At 36.4% G+C, this 18,978-nt stretch overlaps 1 protein-coding gene across 9 annotated transcripts in view; it reads left to right on the top strand.

The window, feature by feature from the left end:
* CNKSR2 (connector enhancer of kinase suppressor of Ras 2) overlaps nucleotides 1-18,978 on the top strand; it is a gene marked incomplete at its 3' end in the record, with an annotated part of 219,235 nt that overhangs the window by 117,467 nt on the left and 82,790 nt on the right. For 5 of the 9 annotated variants that reach the window (XM_080377565.1, XM_080377567.1, XM_080377564.1 and 2 more), the window contains 3 exons: nucleotides 1,791-1,937; nucleotides 11,501-11,634; nucleotides 15,400-15,611. In XM_080377565.1, the coding sequence (XP_080233691.1) occupies nucleotides 1,791-1,937; nucleotides 11,501-11,634; nucleotides 15,400-15,611 (493 nt within the window). The remainder of the gene's footprint in view (nucleotides 1-1,790; nucleotides 1,938-11,500; nucleotides 11,635-15,399; nucleotides 15,612-18,978) is intronic. The other 4 variants (XM_080377571.1, XM_080377569.1, XM_080377570.1 and 1 more) reach the window with 1 other exon arrangement.

The following is an 18,978-nucleotide window of genomic DNA, read 5'->3' as shown; positions in this document are numbered from 1 at the left end:
TAAGACACAAAGCTTCGACTTACAGAGGCTTACTTGGTTTGAATACTGTTGGAACAGAATGGAGACTTCATAGGGATGTGGAAATTGAGCTGAAGTCAATTAAGTTTCACTTTTATTCAAAGTATAGTAGTCATATGCCTAATATATTGGACTGAAAAGAATTATTCCAGCATGCTTGGAAGTCTTCTGTGGAAACTGGAAAATATTAATTAAAGATACATGTTGTCAACACCCTGTTTCTTTGTATACAATAATACTACTGTAGGAGTGCACCCTGGATATAATGAACTTTGCTGTGGTGAAAGCAGGAAAGGTAGGTTCACAGTAGCTGAGGAAGAGTGGTGAGGTTTGAAGCATGTCTGTGTTTCAGGGTTGTTGGTAAACATTGGTGTTGGCTTAAATGACACACCCATATGGGAGTATCAGCTCTTAAAATAAGTGCTATTAAGCAAAGTGAGTTTTGGTATAATAGAGAATAAGGTAAAAAATAAGTAGCAACAACCTATGTATGATTACCTTGCTTAAGCACTGGTAACAAATACACGTTTGTGTCATATTGCACTATACTGATGATAAAGAACATCTGCATTATTTTTGTTCACATTGCCTGTTTGATTTTTTTCAAACATATTGACATGGTATAAAGTAACCGTTTTACAATGATGTTACCTTATAACTTTAAAGTTCTAGAGGTTTTTTGCAGTAAGATTTTTACTTCTCAGTTGGGTAATTTTCTTAACGTTGTTCTTGAAGGAAAGCAGGAAAATATTTGTAACTGATTCTTTAAACATCAGAAAAAATTACTTGTTTGTTTAGGGGGAGAGAGAGAAAAAAAGGTGGAAAAAAAGGTGGAAAAGCTGTCAAGTTTACAGAAATAATCACTTTATAAATGTAGAGGCCAAGATTTTCAAGGGATGTATGATTCTGTGTATTGCCATTCTGGGTGCCAAACTTGAAATTCAGGGTTTGAATATCTTAGAGTTTCAAGATAGGCATTATTTAGCTGGAAAACCATTGTCGTGAGTTGTATGTTTTAATATTTAAAGTTGGTTTTTTTCAAAAATGCAATCTAAATCATTCAGAAAATATTATCTTGCATTTATAAATAAAGACTTGTTGCTTTCCATGTTAGTAAAGTTCTTAATTTTAGAATATTTCAAAATGCTTTAATTCAATTAGGAAAATTTTACTTTGGGATAATACTCAAGTAGTAATGACACCTCTGTCATTAATTTACTGTATTTATTTCTGAAATCATCATGAAAGAAGTACTATTTTAAAAAAAGGCCTTGTGATCGTGATTTTACTTTTATAGCGGTATGAAGAGTAGATTTTCCTGAGCTGGTTTGTGCTTGCATAAGCTTCTAGGAGTAGAAGTAGTATGACTACATGTGGTTAGAGGACTTTAAATACTGTGGAGTACAGAATGCTCACTTTTTAATTGAACTGTCGATATGGTAGCCAGGGCTTTTTAACTTCCTAGTCTCTAAAGTCTATGTACCATAGCTAATTTTGAAAACACTTTGTGCATTTACAGTAAAGTAACAGTAGTTTATTAATTCTAAAACCTGAAATGATGCATATCCATCTTAATGCATTATAATAATTATGTTAGTTGACGTGAATTTTATGCAGTAATTTATTTTTTACATTTCTAGAGTTAATCTCCTTTAAGATATATATATATATACACTCCTATTATGTTATTTTACTAATATTATTTAAAAAGGGAACATGACATATTGAATACTGTACCTCAATTTTATTGTAATGATTTTACTGGTTACCAGGTGGGGTGGCAGTTGAAAAATTTGGTGAATGCACTACGAGAGGATCCGAGTGGTGTTATCTTAACTTTGAAAAAGCGACCTCAGAGCATGCTTACCTCAGCACCAGCTTTACTGAAAAATATGAGATGGAAGCCCCTTGCTCTGCAGGTAATGAAGCTTAATCATAAGTCATACACCATCATTTTAACTATAGATTATCTCAATGATGCTTTATTGTGCTTCATCTCAGCAGCATATGAATTTGCTCTTGTATACTTTGAAAAATTGTTTCTGAAATTATTTTTCTGCAGTTTGTTCTTATAGGCTCAATTGAAATTAAACCTGTTGGTAGAACTTTCCAAAGTTAAAAAGTAGTTGTCTCTGTTTTACAATGCAGAAAAATAGCCCCACATAACTTTTCTAGCTAAGGGGAAACAAGCATACTTCAGAAACTGATAAATTTTAGTTTGACTTTTTGTTAAGCTCTCAGTGCAGTAAAACCTCAAAGAAAGAGGAAAGAAAGAGATCTTAAGTTCTCAGTTTGATCAATCATGGAGTTATAGAAAAATTTGTAAGGTGATTTTATTCAATAAACCACTTGACCATCAAAATGTCCTCCTGTAAATAGTTGTATTTGTGTCAAATTTGTCCTTGAGATTGAACCCTTGCACATAAGGAGACATAAGGATGTCCAGCAAGGCCTTTAGTTTTAGTAAGCGTGCAATGTGCTGAAAACCATGGGATGGTTTCATTAAAGCTTTCGTGTTTCACGCTAGGATAAAATGTCACTGTGATGGATTACTCTAGGAAATAAAAATTATGTCCAGAGTGATGAAAACATGTAACCAACAGATGGAACTGACAAATAGTCTCTTTTTTCATTCTGTTCAGATAGAACAATATTTAGAAATTTATTTTCTTTTCATAAAGAATGCATTCTTTGGGACACTTTTATTATCATAACAAAGAGTCTAATTTAAAATTAAGTACATTTGAGAGAGAAGAGAGTTCTGCAAAGTTCAAGCAAGAGGGAGACTAAGATATGGAAATGCCACTGCCCAGTAGCTGTGGTCTTTGCCATTTAAAATATTAAAAGATTTATAAAAAGAACTAATGCCATGAAGAACTCCTTTCAAATGTGTATATATATAAAAATCATTTTGTAGCAGTTAAATGCATTGTTGTCTTTGAAACTGAATAAGTTTTTAAATGATAGAGATGTCTTGGTCTTTCAGATATAAAGAACTGACTAGACATGTGACAAAAAACTTGGAACCAAAAATATCTTACTAGCGTCTGGACATAAAATTGCAAAACTGTATGCATGATATGAGTATATGAATGTCCATACTCGAAGGCTGTACTTTTATCCTAGCTTAAGTGAGGATATAAATACAAATGAAAAATGCTTTAAATGGGGTCAAATGCTTTCAGTCTCAATCCTCTTTGTGTGAGTTTGGTATTTCTTTGGGTGAATTGGGTCATTCTCCTAAATATTTGCTTCACTTTATAATTTGCCATTAGAATAATTACACTGAAGACCCCATAACAGAAGTTTCTAACATGGGCCATTGATGCAGACAATAGCAAATAAGCAATTAGTTCAAGACAGACTACTCCAAAAGGGTGGGAAGAAATTGGACAGAAACCCATTTCCACCATTTAAACTAAGTCCAGTAGGAAAGTTAGGATTCCTGTGGTCCTTTTACAGTGAACGCAGTCATGAGCTGAAGTTCTGGGCCTGCTTGAAACTCCACACTCACTTCTAGAATCAGAAAACCAGCCATCTTTCAGTGGGTTTTATTTGGCTCTGATTTACATCTCAGCATCCTTAGTTCAATACAGATACTAGGGTGTTATTTAACTGATCTAACCTTAGATATCTGCTATGTACATATCTACGTGTCATTGAGGTGTTTCATTTTTACTCCCTTTAGCCAGCGGACATGCATAACACTTACTGGTTCATTCACCTTGGCCTATTTTAGACTCGTCTGCCTTAGGATGAGGTGAATTGGACCCTGTGCATGCCGCTTTCTCGCCATTTGATGATAAAGGGAGTCTGGACAGCTAGCTTGAATGCAGATTATCTGTATTAGATAAAATGAGACTGACCCCAGATAGAGGTTTTCTGTAATCTTAACAGGTTTGGGGAAGGGTGTGTGTGTAAATGAGAGTATTGGTTTTGGTGTGCGGTTTTTGCTGATAGCATAGAAAATATGAGTATTTTTAAGGCTAATATGAGTACAAATAGACATACTGTTAGAGATATAATTCTGATATCACAATGATATTATTCTGATTTGATCAAACATGACACCAGAAAAAGGCCAGAACTTCATTTAACACTTACGTGTGCAGTGTGCATATGTGTGTCCGTTGTAATTTATGATTTTAGTGTGAGAAACAACAGTTTTCTTAAGTAGATTGAGTGTCGAAAAAGCTCCAAGGTGAAGACAAACTTCAGAAGTGCATAATTTGGAGATTTCTGTTGTTAATGTATGCAGAACAGAGGAGAATTAGGATCTGTGAACTGACTGCTGTAGGTTTTTTGGTTCTGCAAATGGAGTGAACAGAGATAAAATGTGGTGTCACGTCCAAATTAAATTGCAATGAGCAAGATGGGAAGGTGGAAATTTGCCCTAATGCAAGGAGGTTGACACAAACGCAGAGACTGAGTTTTTGTATGCACCCCACCAACGAATATGTTTAACAGCTGTTGCAGAGAACGTAGAAGGTAAATATTTCAGTGAATTAAATCAAGAGAGTCATTTGCATTGAGATTTACGCAGAGACAGTTTAATTGAGAGCCTTCGAAACTTAATTTTAGCTGAAAGTGAGTAATGTTGAGATATTATTGGTAAATTGCATTCTGCTTGTTTAGTCAATAATTGGAAGAACGTGACGTTTACAATTTGCAGCTACATGAAAAACTAGACTCAATGGAGAGATGCTAAGTATGCCCATAAGCTGGGAAAGTGGTAGATGACTCTTCCAGCTCAGGCAGTATGCAGGCACTAGCGTATCAAGCAGTTTGGTGTGTGAGTTACAGGGCATCCTGGTAATTAAATTATGCATTCTGAGAATTAATTTTTTAAGAGCTTGCTGTCCACTCTTTGTGATCTAGATTAGCCATATGCCAGCCAAATGTTCATGGTCTCCGAATGTGCAAAATGTTTTTAGATCATTCAGATACTAACTGGTTAGTGATTGGTATAAATAATTCTTAGAACGTTCAGTGGTTTACTTTGAACAGCTCTGCCTTCACATCGCAGTCTTGCAATAAATTATGAGTTTATTGCAGTCTACGTAATTATTGATTAATTCTTTGGGGATTTTTTTTCCTTTTAGCAGAAGTGTGGTATATTCGTTCTTTTCATAAATATTCTTATCCTTAGAATAAACATGAAAGGTCAGGGGAAAACAAGAAGAAAAAGAACTATGCATCCTGTGTAGCAGTCCTGAAACTGATACTGAGTGGCTTGATGTACAGTAAAATAACACAGTTAGCCTATGGCTATACTATGCACCGTTATCTAATGAGTTTGTATTTACAAGTGCATTAATTCCAGCTCTAAGGTCAATCAGTACAGAAAGAAAAACATCCTTTTTTTTTTTGTTTTTTTCCCTTGTGTCCTGATTAAAGGAAGTGCTGGGTTGGTGGGGTTTTTTTTGTTTTCAGTCATTTGATGATTGTCTGTTTTAATATCCATCAGTATCCAACTTCTTGCAGATAATCAAAGTTCTCCCTTGACGCATTCCGAAATCATGTCCAAAGTTATGAAGTCAAGGGATTTTTCAGGCTGTGTTTTTGCTTTTATAACATTTGAATTAGGCAGCTGTGACTTTGGGGAATTTTGTGGTTGCCTTTGCAATTTAAGGTGTTCATTAACATGGAATTGTACTATAAATACTAAGATACTGTGCCTGCAAGACAAGTCTTGCTGAATTTGCCTTTCAGTTACTTTTCTGATACTCTGATCTGTTGTGTAAAAGCCTAGAATAATATTTCAGATTGTAATGTTTGTATTTCTGACTGCTACTGAATGTGTTGGACAAACCAATTAAGTTTAAACTTTTTTTTTCCCCCTTACTTGACATAGAGGTGGTTTAATTATCTTTGAACTCTCCAAATTTTTGTCTGGTTCAAATAAATGTCCTCTACTCTAGATTGTCTGTTTTATTTCTCCTTTCTGCTTTGTGTTATTTTGGGGAGGTTTCAAAGGGAGGCTCCCCAAAGTGCTGATTGAATAAGAGGGGAAGCTTCAACAGAGAAGATTCTCAGAGCATATGAAATCTTACATAAGTCGCTATCATCATGCTAGCAAGAAGCTAGCTACAAAGTCCTTTGCGTTCTGGAAGATGGTTTGTTAATTTGTCAAAAGAAACTGAACTTTGACTACAGTGCAGAAGACTCTTTATGCAGTTCCTTTATAATACAGAAAAGGAGTGATAGAGCAACATGTTGCCATGCTTTGTCTAATCTGGACTACACCTGCCAATACCAGTGAAAAGGCTCTTACTGGTATCAGTGAGGTTGGGGGCAGGTCCAGCTGCCAGCCACATTTTGTGTGTTGACTTGGAAACAAACTTTCTGACCCCTCTTAAACACTCTGTCACACTCATCATCAAGCTTGTTTAAATGTCAGCTTTTGTGTATTTAAAATAGTTCACTGTACTGTTTTGTATGTGATTAAATTGTACCATTATAAAATCACCAACAGCTCAGTATCTGTAGTTTTTTAAACAGACTTTATTTTGGATTACATATGCATCATATCTCCACTATGATATATTCAGCTTTTCAGACTCCTAACAAGCAACAGCAACAATAACAAGTCCTTGGTTTGAGACAAAATGCTACTTTTATTCTTTTTATTTAGTGTTTTTTGATTATATTGCCTCCTTCATTCATCTAGAGACAATGTTATATTCTGTTTTCATCATTTATGATAAGAATTAATGACCTTACACTTTTTAATCATTAAATTTGAATAAAGTACTAACTTGTTTGCTCTTCAGTTGCCTAGTTGTCTTTTAACTACGTGGGGACTGGGCTTTCTTTGCAGCACTATTAAAATGGATTCTGGCTGGGTTTTCCTACAGAGTATGAATTAGTTACAGTATGTCATTACTTCATGTCATGGTTGGTCTTATAAAAAGTTTATTTTATTAGAAATGTTCTGTTCAATAAATTGTCCTAACTTTGATCCAATATTAAATATATATTTAGCAGTAAAATCTGTTTACTGATGCAAATACTGTGTAAAGATATTACTACTTTAAATTTTCTATTGGTTTTGCTTATATTTTCAAAAATTGTATGTCTTTTTCTGGAGCAATCTTTCTCAAACTGTATATTGCAGCTTCCAAAAGAGTTAACAAAAGAGTCAGAGTTTTAAAAAACATTTAAACGAATTTTACATAGTATATATTAAATATTAGTTATATTCATTGTTTAGAGAGAAAAAGCAACAATAATATGCTGACTTACTGGGGGCACCCTCTCACTTCCTTCAGGATTGGGGATGGCAAAAGCAGCAGTAGGTCCTGGTAGTGAGAGGGAGGCAGGGACCACAGGAGAAGAGCTAACCAGGGACAGAGCAGCTTCTGGAGGAGAGGCGAGTTAAGTGTGTGCTATGAGTCAGTACTTACAGGGACTTCTTATTTCCCTGTGTTAGAGAAACTGAGCTGCTGTAAGTAAAGACCATTGGTTATCTGTTCCCTGGCCAACTGACAATTTGGGAAAGGGTCCATAAAGACTGATGATCCTGAAGGAGGATGGTGCATCCAAAATGTTTGAGAAATAATACTCCAGAATGTATTGAAATAACAGATTTTGCGTTTGTCATTGTGGGTTGAGATTGATGCAGGGTCTTTTGTGGGACCTTCTTGAGGCTATTCCAGTTTTAATATGTAACTTCTAAACTTTCTTTGTCAGGCTATTCCTGTGGGTCAAGTATTTAAGATTTTGGACCTGAAAACTCGTTAGTTTTATTGCTGTTTCAGCAATCCCACATGCCCTGACCAGCCTACCAAAAGGGACTGCAGCAGGAAAAAGTTCTAGTCCTTGGAAGAGAATTAACTCAATGATAACACTGATCTCCAAGACTGAGAGACTCGAAGACTGATCTAATTCAGAAATATTTGAATGGAATTGCATGTGTTCTTCTGTTCAGTGTGCCTGCATATGGTCCACTGAATGGCTGCCATTGAACTGGAAAGCTGCATGAGCCAATTTACTTGCAGGTGCACAAATTAACTCGAACTGAACAGTTGAGGTCTTTAAATTGCAATGCAAAATGCCATGTAGATGCAGCATACCTGCAGATCATGTTCTGAAGGCTCTTTTTTTAACAAGGAGGGCCTGAAGAATTGTAATTCTTTATAAAATGAAAGCTGAACTCCTGCAGCACGAGGTGGTAGTTACAGCAGTGCTCTCAGTGTGTTAAGCTACTACCAGGAGAGAACATTTGAACGCTTTTACCATATACCAGTCTTACTGAGCTATTGATTTACTGGTGAAGTGGTGATAAATATATTTTAAAAAAGAAAAAAAAAAGAAAAAAAAAAGAAAAAAATGTGGTGGCCTATTTTTAAATTGGGGGTGGGTGGGTGTCTTTTTTTTTTTTTTTTTTTTCCTAGTTACACAGCTTTTCTGTTTTTGTGAAAATAAGCTGGAGACTTGACTTTGGTAATGTGACCCAAATATGGAAAAGATATGAGACATATGAGACATCCTAGTATGTTTTGAGACAACCTACAGGATTGTGCTTCCACTTGTATTAGATTTTATTACAATTTCTATCCCCTTGGAAGCTTCAGATGCCCTGGGAAGGTGTACCCACATTGCCATCCTGTGAGATACCACAGTCATTCAGACTCACCAATTACACTGTAGTTTCACCTCTGAAAGTGTCTGACATGGGGACAGTTTGAGGGAAACCTTTTACCTTCAGGTAGCTGGATAGCTTGTGTTTTTCTGTGGTAGACTGAATACCATTTCTTCCTACTGCATTCACTGTTTTAACCACCTTGCCGAGCCAAAAGATGGACCAAAACAGGCATTTGTCAAAGATGTACCTGATTTCCAGCATATTCCAGCAAACTGTTCTGGAGGACAAAATGATCTGTATGTCTGGGCTGTGTATTAGCAGCTGCTAGTGAAGCGTGAAGTTACCCAATAGAATACTCAGGCTTCAGCAAAAACATTTTTTAAGAAATTAAGCCCATGTCATCAGTATTTAAATAATTAATCCCAGGTATTCCAGGCTGTAACACAAGGGAAATTCTTTACCTGTGTTGTCTAGCCCTCCAGCAGCTGGTCAGAACCACCAGAGGCTCATCAACCCATTGTAAGTCCAGATCACTATTATGCTTGAGCGTGATTTTTCTTACATGACAGAAACCATACACTCCTGTTGATTGCCACTGGTCCAGTCTCAAGGGCCCCCTTTCCTCTTCTCTACCTATTCATGCAAGTAAGGTAAAGGGCTGTCTTCTTCTTCAAAGTGAAGAGCAAATCCATCTTTCCAGCTTTTCTCTCAGTGTTCCTGCCAGTATGAGCCAACAACAACAGCCTAGGCTTAACAAGTGTAAACATGATCTAGATTACAAAATGCTTTTGTCTTATGATGAAAATTAATTCTACAAACTACTCAGCAAGCCACAAAGGGTACCTGTCATAGCAGTGCAAGTATCAGAAAGGAAATAACAAATGTCATATTAGTGAGCGGTTCAAGAAAGTCTATGGCTACAGTGTTACAGATAGAAATTTAAAGGATAAGATTTTTGTTTCTCTGAAAGGGAGGGGCGTTAGGTAGTTGGGTTTTTTTACCCAGTTTTGTTACCAGCTTTATTGTTACTTATGCAGACTCTGTCTTCTTGTTTTTAGTGGTTGTAAAGTCTTTTACCTGTCTGGTTTTGTGTGTGTGTGTCTTTCTCCCTCTCTTCCTGTAAATACTGGCAGACTTTCATTGGCCTTGCTACAGAATACTCACGTTAACTCTAATGAGTTAGGAAAGAATTTAGCAGTATCACTGTTTACAGGAGATGGTTTTCTAACATTCAAAAAGAGAAAACTTGTTTTAGTTTATAGCTGTGGCTCTAAAGGTGGACTTACAAAATTTTAACAAGAAAATTTTAAGCATACATTTTGTCATGTTTGAGATAAATTGTGAAACAGCTGTGTTTGTAAAACAAGGTAGTAACTGGTTAAAGGATAAGGTTTCCTAAGTGGCAGGCATTATTCTTACATACAGATTGAAAAAAAGTACACAGTGGTGGGGGCTTTGCTTGGTAAGCATAAATTGGAAAGGCTTATTGCTAGCTTTTGAAAGGCCAACATTTTGAAAAAGTTCCTGCTGTTGAACTCTTGGGATTTTCTGCAGTATAGGCATAATAATACAGTGTCAAGATTAATAGCTAAAAAATAAGGACTTATTATTCTGAACAGGAATGCCCTGTTGGTCTGTCATGAAGTATTCTTAGTAATGCTGGCAGAAGGATCTTTCTACACACCCGTTCAGTCAGTATTTAGAGCTTCTCAACTGTTAATACAATGTGAAACGTTTGTGTCTTCCAGTAGTTGTTTAGGTCAGAAGTTATAGGTATGATGAACTCTCTTTAATCCCAATATTTCTTTCTTCAAGTTCACTTCCAAAAAGATGGAGGGGAAAGAACTCTTTCAAAGCAAAATTCAGTTTTTAATATTAGATTAATGTTAGGGTATATGAATATACTGTTGTACTTGCTGATTTGCTATTTTTGCTTTTTATTCTGCTTGAGTTCAGCTGTCACACAAGCTGAGCAACATAAGGCTTTTGTTATTAGGCAGACGTTATTGAGTAGACTAAAGCAGTCAAAGTTTTCTTCTCATTTCAATTTTCTGTACCTGTATAGAGACTATTAGAAAATCTTAGTATAATTTCCAGCCTTACAGTGATACAATAAAGTCTTCAAATGGTTAGTCATTGTTTTGCTAGCCAAGATAATTAAGTTGAGGAAGAAAAAGGGGTGTCTAATTCGGGGCAGGGGGTGGGGGAAGACGTAATTAAGAGGAGGGATCCCATTTGGACTGAAATGACAACTAGAATGCATCATTATTCTGCAAGGAGTGTACAATTTCCTTCCCTCTGAGTAAACATTACTTTGTGAGGAGTGTGCCCAGGGGAGTGAAGAGTAATAGTAATCTCCATTTTATTCTATCTCATAGCACGTGTGCTCTGAGGACACAGTACCTGATTATACAGCATCTGCAGACATAAGCAGAAGGTTTTACAGTTCATTCTTAAGCTGTAGAGCAGATGGGGGAAGATGACATTCAGTTTAATGCTTACTTATGCACCTTTCACTGTAAACACTAGAATTTTTCTTGACTAATGTTAGTTTAATTAAGGAATTCACTGGATTCTGTATGTTATTTACTCATTAAGATTTCACCAGTGGTTCTACTGATTGCTGTTTTTATGGGAATTGGCAATAATCTTGCTGTGCAAAAGGGAAAAAGATGTAATCAGAGGAGTCAATTTTAAAAGCACAGTACATATCCATTTGTAGATCTGTCTCCTTAGCATGAGTGTTTTTTCAGTCAGTTTAAAACCACACAAAACATTAGAACTGTTAACTATTTCTTTAGCTTTCTGAACTATAGAATGTTTATAGCTTTTTCAGATAAAACTGTATAATATATAAGGATAATAGTGATTTTTTCTCTCTCTCTTTTGAACCAGCCTCTTATTCCTAGAAGTCCTACAAGCAGTGTTGCTACGCCATCCAGCACGATCAGCACACCTACAAAAAGAGACAGCTCTGCCCTTCAGGATCTCTACATACCCCCTCCTCCAACAGAACCTTATGTTCCAAGGTAAAAAAGACCATTTCTGGTACAATTCAATGTGAAAAATATTTGTAAAGTAACTGACTATTCTGTTCCTACCCATTTATCAGCCTGCCCTGCAGGATCAGGCTGATAATACTTCATTTTGCAGGTGAACTGATTATTAAGGGTAGGTATTCAGCTATGCTGAATCAGACCCACAATGATCTGAATCAGTGTCTTGTCTGCAAAATAGACAGTAGCCTTTAGAAAAGAAGGTTCAGTACCCTATTTTGTCAAATATGGGATAATCTGTTGTCCCTAACAGTCTCATCCTATTTCAGAAGAGGAAAAATTATCTGAACCCCTGAATGTATAACTAGGAAAAGAGTTCATATCTGTCCCCTTGCCTAATAGCCATGATGCAACAAGGGAGGCTGAGATAAAACTAAGAAACTTTCAACTTCAGCAAGAGCAGTTTTGTTCTGACATAGTGTTTTCTTTTTTAGATACGTTTGATTTGATGGTGTTAGAGCAAATTTTAGTATTGTGTGTTAGTTCTGCAGTGACTATTACAGTTCCCTGTAAATGTTTCTGCTACTCTGACCTGCCACCTGGAACAGGCATTTTCATCTCTCCCAGGTCTTCGGGCTTGTTGAGCCAGAAAAGCAGCAGCTCCTCCGTGCAGATTCATTACCCTATTGTCACACGACCTCAAGTGTTTCAGTCTAATTCCATGATGTACACAGATGTTGCTTTCCTAAAATTCTGCGAGAATTATAGCCTATAAATATATTGAAGTAGCTACCTAGAGGTCTAGAAATGTATTTAAGGGAAATTTTTAAAGCTTCCATATTATTAGACACAGGATATCATATGTCCAAGCAATGTATTTTTAAATTACTTCTTGCTTTTAGTTAACTTTCTTGGAAAGGTCATAAGGGCAGCATGTCCTTTCTTTATACCTGAGTTTCTTGTAGCTGAGTTTTTCTTAGACTTTATTATCAGTAACTCTTCTACCCAATTAATAAGATGTATGACCTGATAATGACAAGGCTTTCCTGGGGGTTATTCAAGAGTGAGATATATGGCAAATTACATTGCCTAGTGGGGAGGAGAAGTTGTGATTCTATGATAAATTCTTACTCTTCAGAGATATGAAAAACCTCCCAGGGCAAAAGAGTGACTTTCCACTTCATGATTTAGGTGATGTCACAAGCCTTTTGTGAAGCCATAAGCTGAGTCCCATCTTCCTTCTTCATCCCTTCCTCGTCTGTTGATTTTTATTTCTTGGGAAAAAAATTGCAATTTTGTTTCAAATGTGAACATACAACACAGTTGAACTTGCTAACACAATTTCTCTAGCATCTGTCTTAAAATGACAAAGAGACAAACAGAATACAGTCTAGTACACTAATTTATTTTCCTTCTAATTAAACAAAAACATTGTCAGTAGGGATTGAATATGTCTGTGAAAATATTTTGAGGATGTGGTTTTCAGAAAATCCACAGAAAAAATCAAGTATTTAATTCTGATTAACATTAAAAAGCTTCAAAAAGAAACCCCAACCAAAATAGTCTTAGTTTCTCTTTGAATGCCATAGTTATATGGTAAAGACCTGTTGCTCCTGAAACTATAATTTTACTATCTTAAAAGAGGTGATGCCTTTATACTGTTACTGGTTATGTTTACCACCACAAAAATACTTTTATTTGATAGGCAATGCATCCTTTCTTTTGAAGTATTTTTAGTGAATATTCACTGCTCAGCAGTTTGAGTTCTGCTGTAGAAATTGAGATCTTAAAAATGCATTTTAATTATTTATTAATAATATTTCTTAAATCATTATGATATTGCAGTAGTTTGGACAATTCTGATTAAATCTTATAATACCTATTAGTACAAGCAGTAACCTTAGAGAGAGATTAAGCTTTGTACATTTGAATTTTTTCATCGGCTTAATCCTAGTGGAGTATATTTCATTTTTCAAACCCATCACATAGCGTACAATGTTTCTGAATAATCTGTTTTGGCATTTCATCAGGGTTTTTTTGTCCATGATTAACTATATTTAAGCATGTCTTTATTTCAAGTATTATCAGACTGTTCAGCATCTGTTTTTCAGTTTGTTGTTGCCATTCCAAGGAAAAAACCCCAAACAAACTAACCCTCCTTTTGTTGCTGGAATAGAGTAAAAGGATGTAAATTGTAAACCCCTGAATCCATCCTGCCTTGGTGACAATACCCACAGATAGTACAGCTGCCAACATAACTGCATACGAATGGCATGAGAAAGAGGGACCGACACGTGCTGTGTGCTCGTTACTTAGAAGTGCTGGTCATAAGTTAATGCCTGCTCAAATTGGTCGAATACCTTTGGGGGTGAGAACTGAAGCCCTCATCTCTAGAGGGCTGTGGCAAAGGATGTGGTGGCTCTGCACTTCTCTTTGTGCTCACAGTAAAGATCCCTCCAAATCAGGTTGTCCTCCTTATGGCAAGAGGCTTCCTTGTGCCAGCCCCTGATGATAGCTGCAGCACTAATTATTATCTGGCTGTTTTATGTCAGTCTCCATCATGTTACCCGCCAAGGTCCCCCAGCACTGTCACCACAGAAAGTCATTCCATGACTGGAGATGAACTCACAGCCATGGTGGGGCTGCACCAGCCCCCCTCACTAAGCCAACACCATCCTTGCACTGGGAAGGCAGCCTGGCAAAGGGAGCATAGTGGTCAGTGAGGGTTTGTGGTGTGGTGCTGTCGCAGCCAAAGCAGGATGGCCCTTTCTCATCCTCCATGGCTGCCTGGATCCCATGAGGAGGCTTTGCTTCATCCTCAGATGGAGTCTGAGGGTGCCAAGGCAAGTATGGGTCAGCACGTTGGCCAGCTTGGAACTCGCATGGCAGTCCAGAGGGGTGGAAGTGCTCCGACAATGGTGGGAGGGCCCAGCTTCTCTCTTGGCTGCCTCCCATGCATTTTGCTGCCCAGAAATTACTGTATGATGAGGTCTTTTGCAGCCATCTCTAGTCACAGTCCAACCAGGAGGTTTACTGTGCAAGGAGAAGGTTCTTACCCCAGGTACCACTTGCTTTCTTGTTTGATGCCTTTAAGTAGCTTCCATTTTCAGAGAGTGAGGTGGAGGTGTGGGGAAGGAAAAACCAATCATCTTGGTGATCTGTATACAAACTGCAAAGTGCGTGCCTCGTAATGCTTTGCTGTCCTGGGTTAGCAGCTTGTGATCAGGTGCTACACACCTTATTTGGTACTGGATGGATGTACCTATAGAACTTCTAGGCCTCAATTGATTGTGCAAGACTATGTCAAATGTCAGTACATCATCAATCTCTGGTTCTTGCTTTGCGGTTAGCTTGTGAAGAACTAGATTGAATTTGTGCACGTTTGCCATATAGCTGTGTCTTAAAACTGCCTGATGTATTTAAAAATGCAAACAGAAAAAAAGTAAGGTCAATATTATTAGTACTGTGCCCTAAATCACAAAATTCTAGGTAGACTCCAAAAAAAAAGAAAAGAAGAGTAACTGCCCATTAGCTTTATTTCTGTCATTCTTTTCAAGAGAAACTAGTAAGATGGGTACAGTCTGTAAAATAATTGAATAAACAGAGATGTGTTAGATAACTGGCACATACATGCATACATATGTAGATATGATGTGTTATCTTGATGTTGGGCGACGGCATCCGTTTCCTGCTTGTATGAAATATTGACATATTCCCATGTTTATTGAAATATTCACAGTAAACAAAAAAATTGATGTCTTATCCCAGTATATTAAAAACCTTTCCTGTTTACTAAAGGGATGAAAAGGGAAATCTCCCATGTGATGATGTTGGCAGACATATAGTGGGCAAGCCGGTTCATACAGGATCCGAATCTCCAAACTCATTTCTTGACCAGGAATATCGGAAACGCTTTAATGTGGTTGAAGAAGACGCAGTTTTATACTGCTATGAATACGAGAAAGGAAGAACAAGTGGTCCTGGAAGGAGAGAGAGCACACCAACATATGGTATGGCATTGATCTAATAAGGATAATCACCATTTGTTGATTTTAGGATTTTTGTGCATCTGCTGTTGTTTTTAAGCGTGAAAATATTTTGGCGGCCATTGGTTTTGCTAAGAATTCTGTACTACTTTAGTCCAATTTCAACCTAAGAGCTTATTCTGCGCAAGAAAGAAGTACTTATATACTATGATAGGGAGGGCAAGTCCAGTTTTATATTGAAGATCTTTGTGAATATAAATTCTATCATTTTGTTATTAGCTTAATTTTCCAGATTATGCTTCAGTATCATTTTATTTAAAAAAAAAAAAAAAAACAACCAAACAACTGGCTGAAGCCCGTATTTTTTTACTAAAAATACAGGATGGAATTGTTCTCCCAGTATAAGGGCAAGACTTGCATAAGTTAAGGAATTCAGCATTACAAAAATTTACCCAGGTATAGTAGTTTTAAAGATCAAAATCACTTCAGATTTACCAAGAGATGACATGCTGCTTTTGTGCTGCACTACTCTCTAAACCTTTAATTTTCTTTAGTCCCAGGATTGAAATATGACTGATGACAGTATGCTTTTTTTGCAATACTGTATTAACCTCCTGTAACGTCCTATATGGGAAGTGATGACTTCCTGTATATAGCAGTTCCTCTTTATTTGAGATTATGAGTTGTCTAAGAAAGAATTTTGCATGTAAATGCACACATGTAGTCATGCTACTTCCACATCTTGGATTTTGCCTTATTTAGGGTGAGAACTCAGGAACAATTTCTGGTGAGAGTTTTGCTCCTCAGACCTTTCTGCTCCTGGTTATTATCCCTTTGAATCTGTTGGATTCCTTTAGCTAGTATTGTAACTTGTTTCAGCTTTGGATTGGGAGAACTGTTTTTCTACTGCCAAGTATAAAATCGTGCAGTCATAAAGTTGTTAGGATATAGAAGAAAATGAAGAGGAAATCTCATGCTTAAAAATGATATTTTGACTGCTATGATATTAGCTGAACACACACTTGAATATTTTTTCACCCTAGTAGCTATTTTATTTCAATTTTAAAACCGGGCGCAAGCTGTATGCTGGAGTTATAATAATCCTGACATCATATCCCTTTAAGAAGAAAATAGACTTAATTTATGCAGAAGTGTAGGTTTAGTATATCCTGTGGCCAGGCTCCAAAATCACCTGGGAACCTTGATATAAATTGAGCTTGAGCCATGTAAGGTATCCTCAAGACCTGGAGCAATGTGCTTGCACAACATTAGAGGATGCATTTTTGTAAAATGCACCCTTTCTACAGAACTATACAATCCTGTTGCAAAATCCTCAGAATCCTTTTGATTTCAGGTAGTTTTGGGTGGTTTCTAACCATGTTCATAACGTATAACGTAACTGCTAAGTTTTCAGAGTGATATGTCAGTTTTATTACTCCAGTATTTCAATGATGCAGTCAGTTCCATAAACAGAGATGTACTCTCTGTTCTGGATGTTAAACTTTAATACTGGTGGTCTAGAGTGAAGAACAACACATTTCTTCTTCAGGGGCTGCTGAGTCCATTATTTTGTTACAGGATAGCTTTTTTAGCCTTTTTTCTGTTAGCAGAAAAGGTTACAAATACATGGATCAAAGACTGCACTGAAAATCAGTCATTGTTTAACATATTTGTTATACAGCCTTTCACTTTTGATCTCAATTCTTTTTTAATTAATTCACACCATCAAGTCCATTTTCATTTAAGTTTATTTTCTAAAAATATTACCATTTCAGCATTCAATTATACAGTTTCCCACATGGCATTTGTTAGCATAAGATTTGTGGCTAGGCACAACCTTAGGATTTCACAGAAATCTGGAAAATGACAATAACACTCTTCTGGCTTATGGTGACCCATAATAAAAGGTCAAACAGAGTTCCAAGGCCTAGAGAAATAATTGTTTTCAACATGTGCTCATCATTTATTATGTGGTGGTGTTAGTTTTTTTTAAGAAATATTTCTCAGTCCTCCTTCGTGACAGGTTAATAGGACCTTCCATAATTTCTTTATTGGAATCTTTGGGTATTTTTTGATAATATTAACAAAGAGATTTCTCTTTCATGCTCTTACTGGCTTCCAGCTGTTGTATAATTGTTGCTAATTGGCCTCGGAAAACTTCTGTTCACATCCCAAGGCAGAAATTTTCCGGAGTGTAGTCACCAGGGAAAACAGATTTAGGGAATCCAGGGGGGTTAACAAGAAGGAGATTAGCAGAGGTAGCAGGCAAATGAGACTTGACTTTAAGGAAAGGAACAGATTTGGTCATTGCCATTTTACTGCCAGATACAAAAAACCATACACTTTGAACAGCTAGAGATTTTGTAGAAAATTTGTTATGGCTAAAGTTTTTTGATAACAATCAGACTTCACAAGATTTTGTAGCTTTTGTTTCTTCTTAAGTGTTCAGGTCCTTTTAATAAGATATCGTGCGTTCAGCCTCACAAAGTTGTATTTCTAGAAAAAGTAACCTTTGAAAGTTCCTTCTGATCAAGTAAACATGAGTTGAATACATCCTCACAAGAAATTACTTAACTGTGTGCTTTAAATCTCACCGGCTTTGGTCAGACTTAAATGTGTGTCCATAAACAGTAAAGTAAATGATAAATAAAAAGTTAAGTATATATGTTGTATTTCCTGAGCCATGATGTATTTGTGATCTCATCCTGAGGTCTGTACAGAACATACACCTTCTTTTGTCAATCTTTTAAAAAGACCAGACAGCCTTTTACCATTATGCTGCCTGCATGGTATTGGTGTATTTTCCATGGGCACTGTACTGCAATAGGTAGATGTTTGAATATTTGTTTTATTATAAACACGTCTTTCTTTTTTAGCGTATTGTGGATTTATCCTCAAAAATGTGGAATAAGACTGGTGACCTTTATGTAGGAGTTTTTTACTAAATTAATTAACAAGTATTCTGAAGTTTTTAAGCTCTGCTACTTTTAAAAACAAACTATTTTCCACTTTTTGGTTTTGTGACCAGTAGATCTATTAAAAAAAGAGTGAGGGCTGTCCATGTAAAAATACTTTGTTTTCAGTCTGCCAGATACTGTGCCATACACCATGCTACTCTGTGTTTTGTTTGAATATACTATTAAACTTGCTAAAAATTTTAGACCACTTTTAAGTAACCTCACTAAGTTGCATAGAACACTTTCACTGAATTTCCCACTGTATTTGTGAAATCCTTAATCAGAAATCATAGCTTACAGCATTTTTTAAAATCAATTCAGCATCTTCCAAATCAAAATTTGAAAGATATAATAGTCTTCAGCTATTCTGTCTCTTGCTGTCTGAAATCAAAGTGAATTTACCAATAGTAATGTACTTTGCTTTCTGTGGATGA

Source organism: Falco punctatus (genome assembly GCF_963210335.1).
Source record: "Falco punctatus genome assembly, chromosome: 2".
Lineage (NCBI taxonomy): Eukaryota > Metazoa > Chordata > Aves > Falconiformes > Falconidae > Falco > Falco punctatus.
Note: the sequence above shows the minus strand (reverse complement) of the source record. Positions and strands in the feature narration are given on the sequence as shown.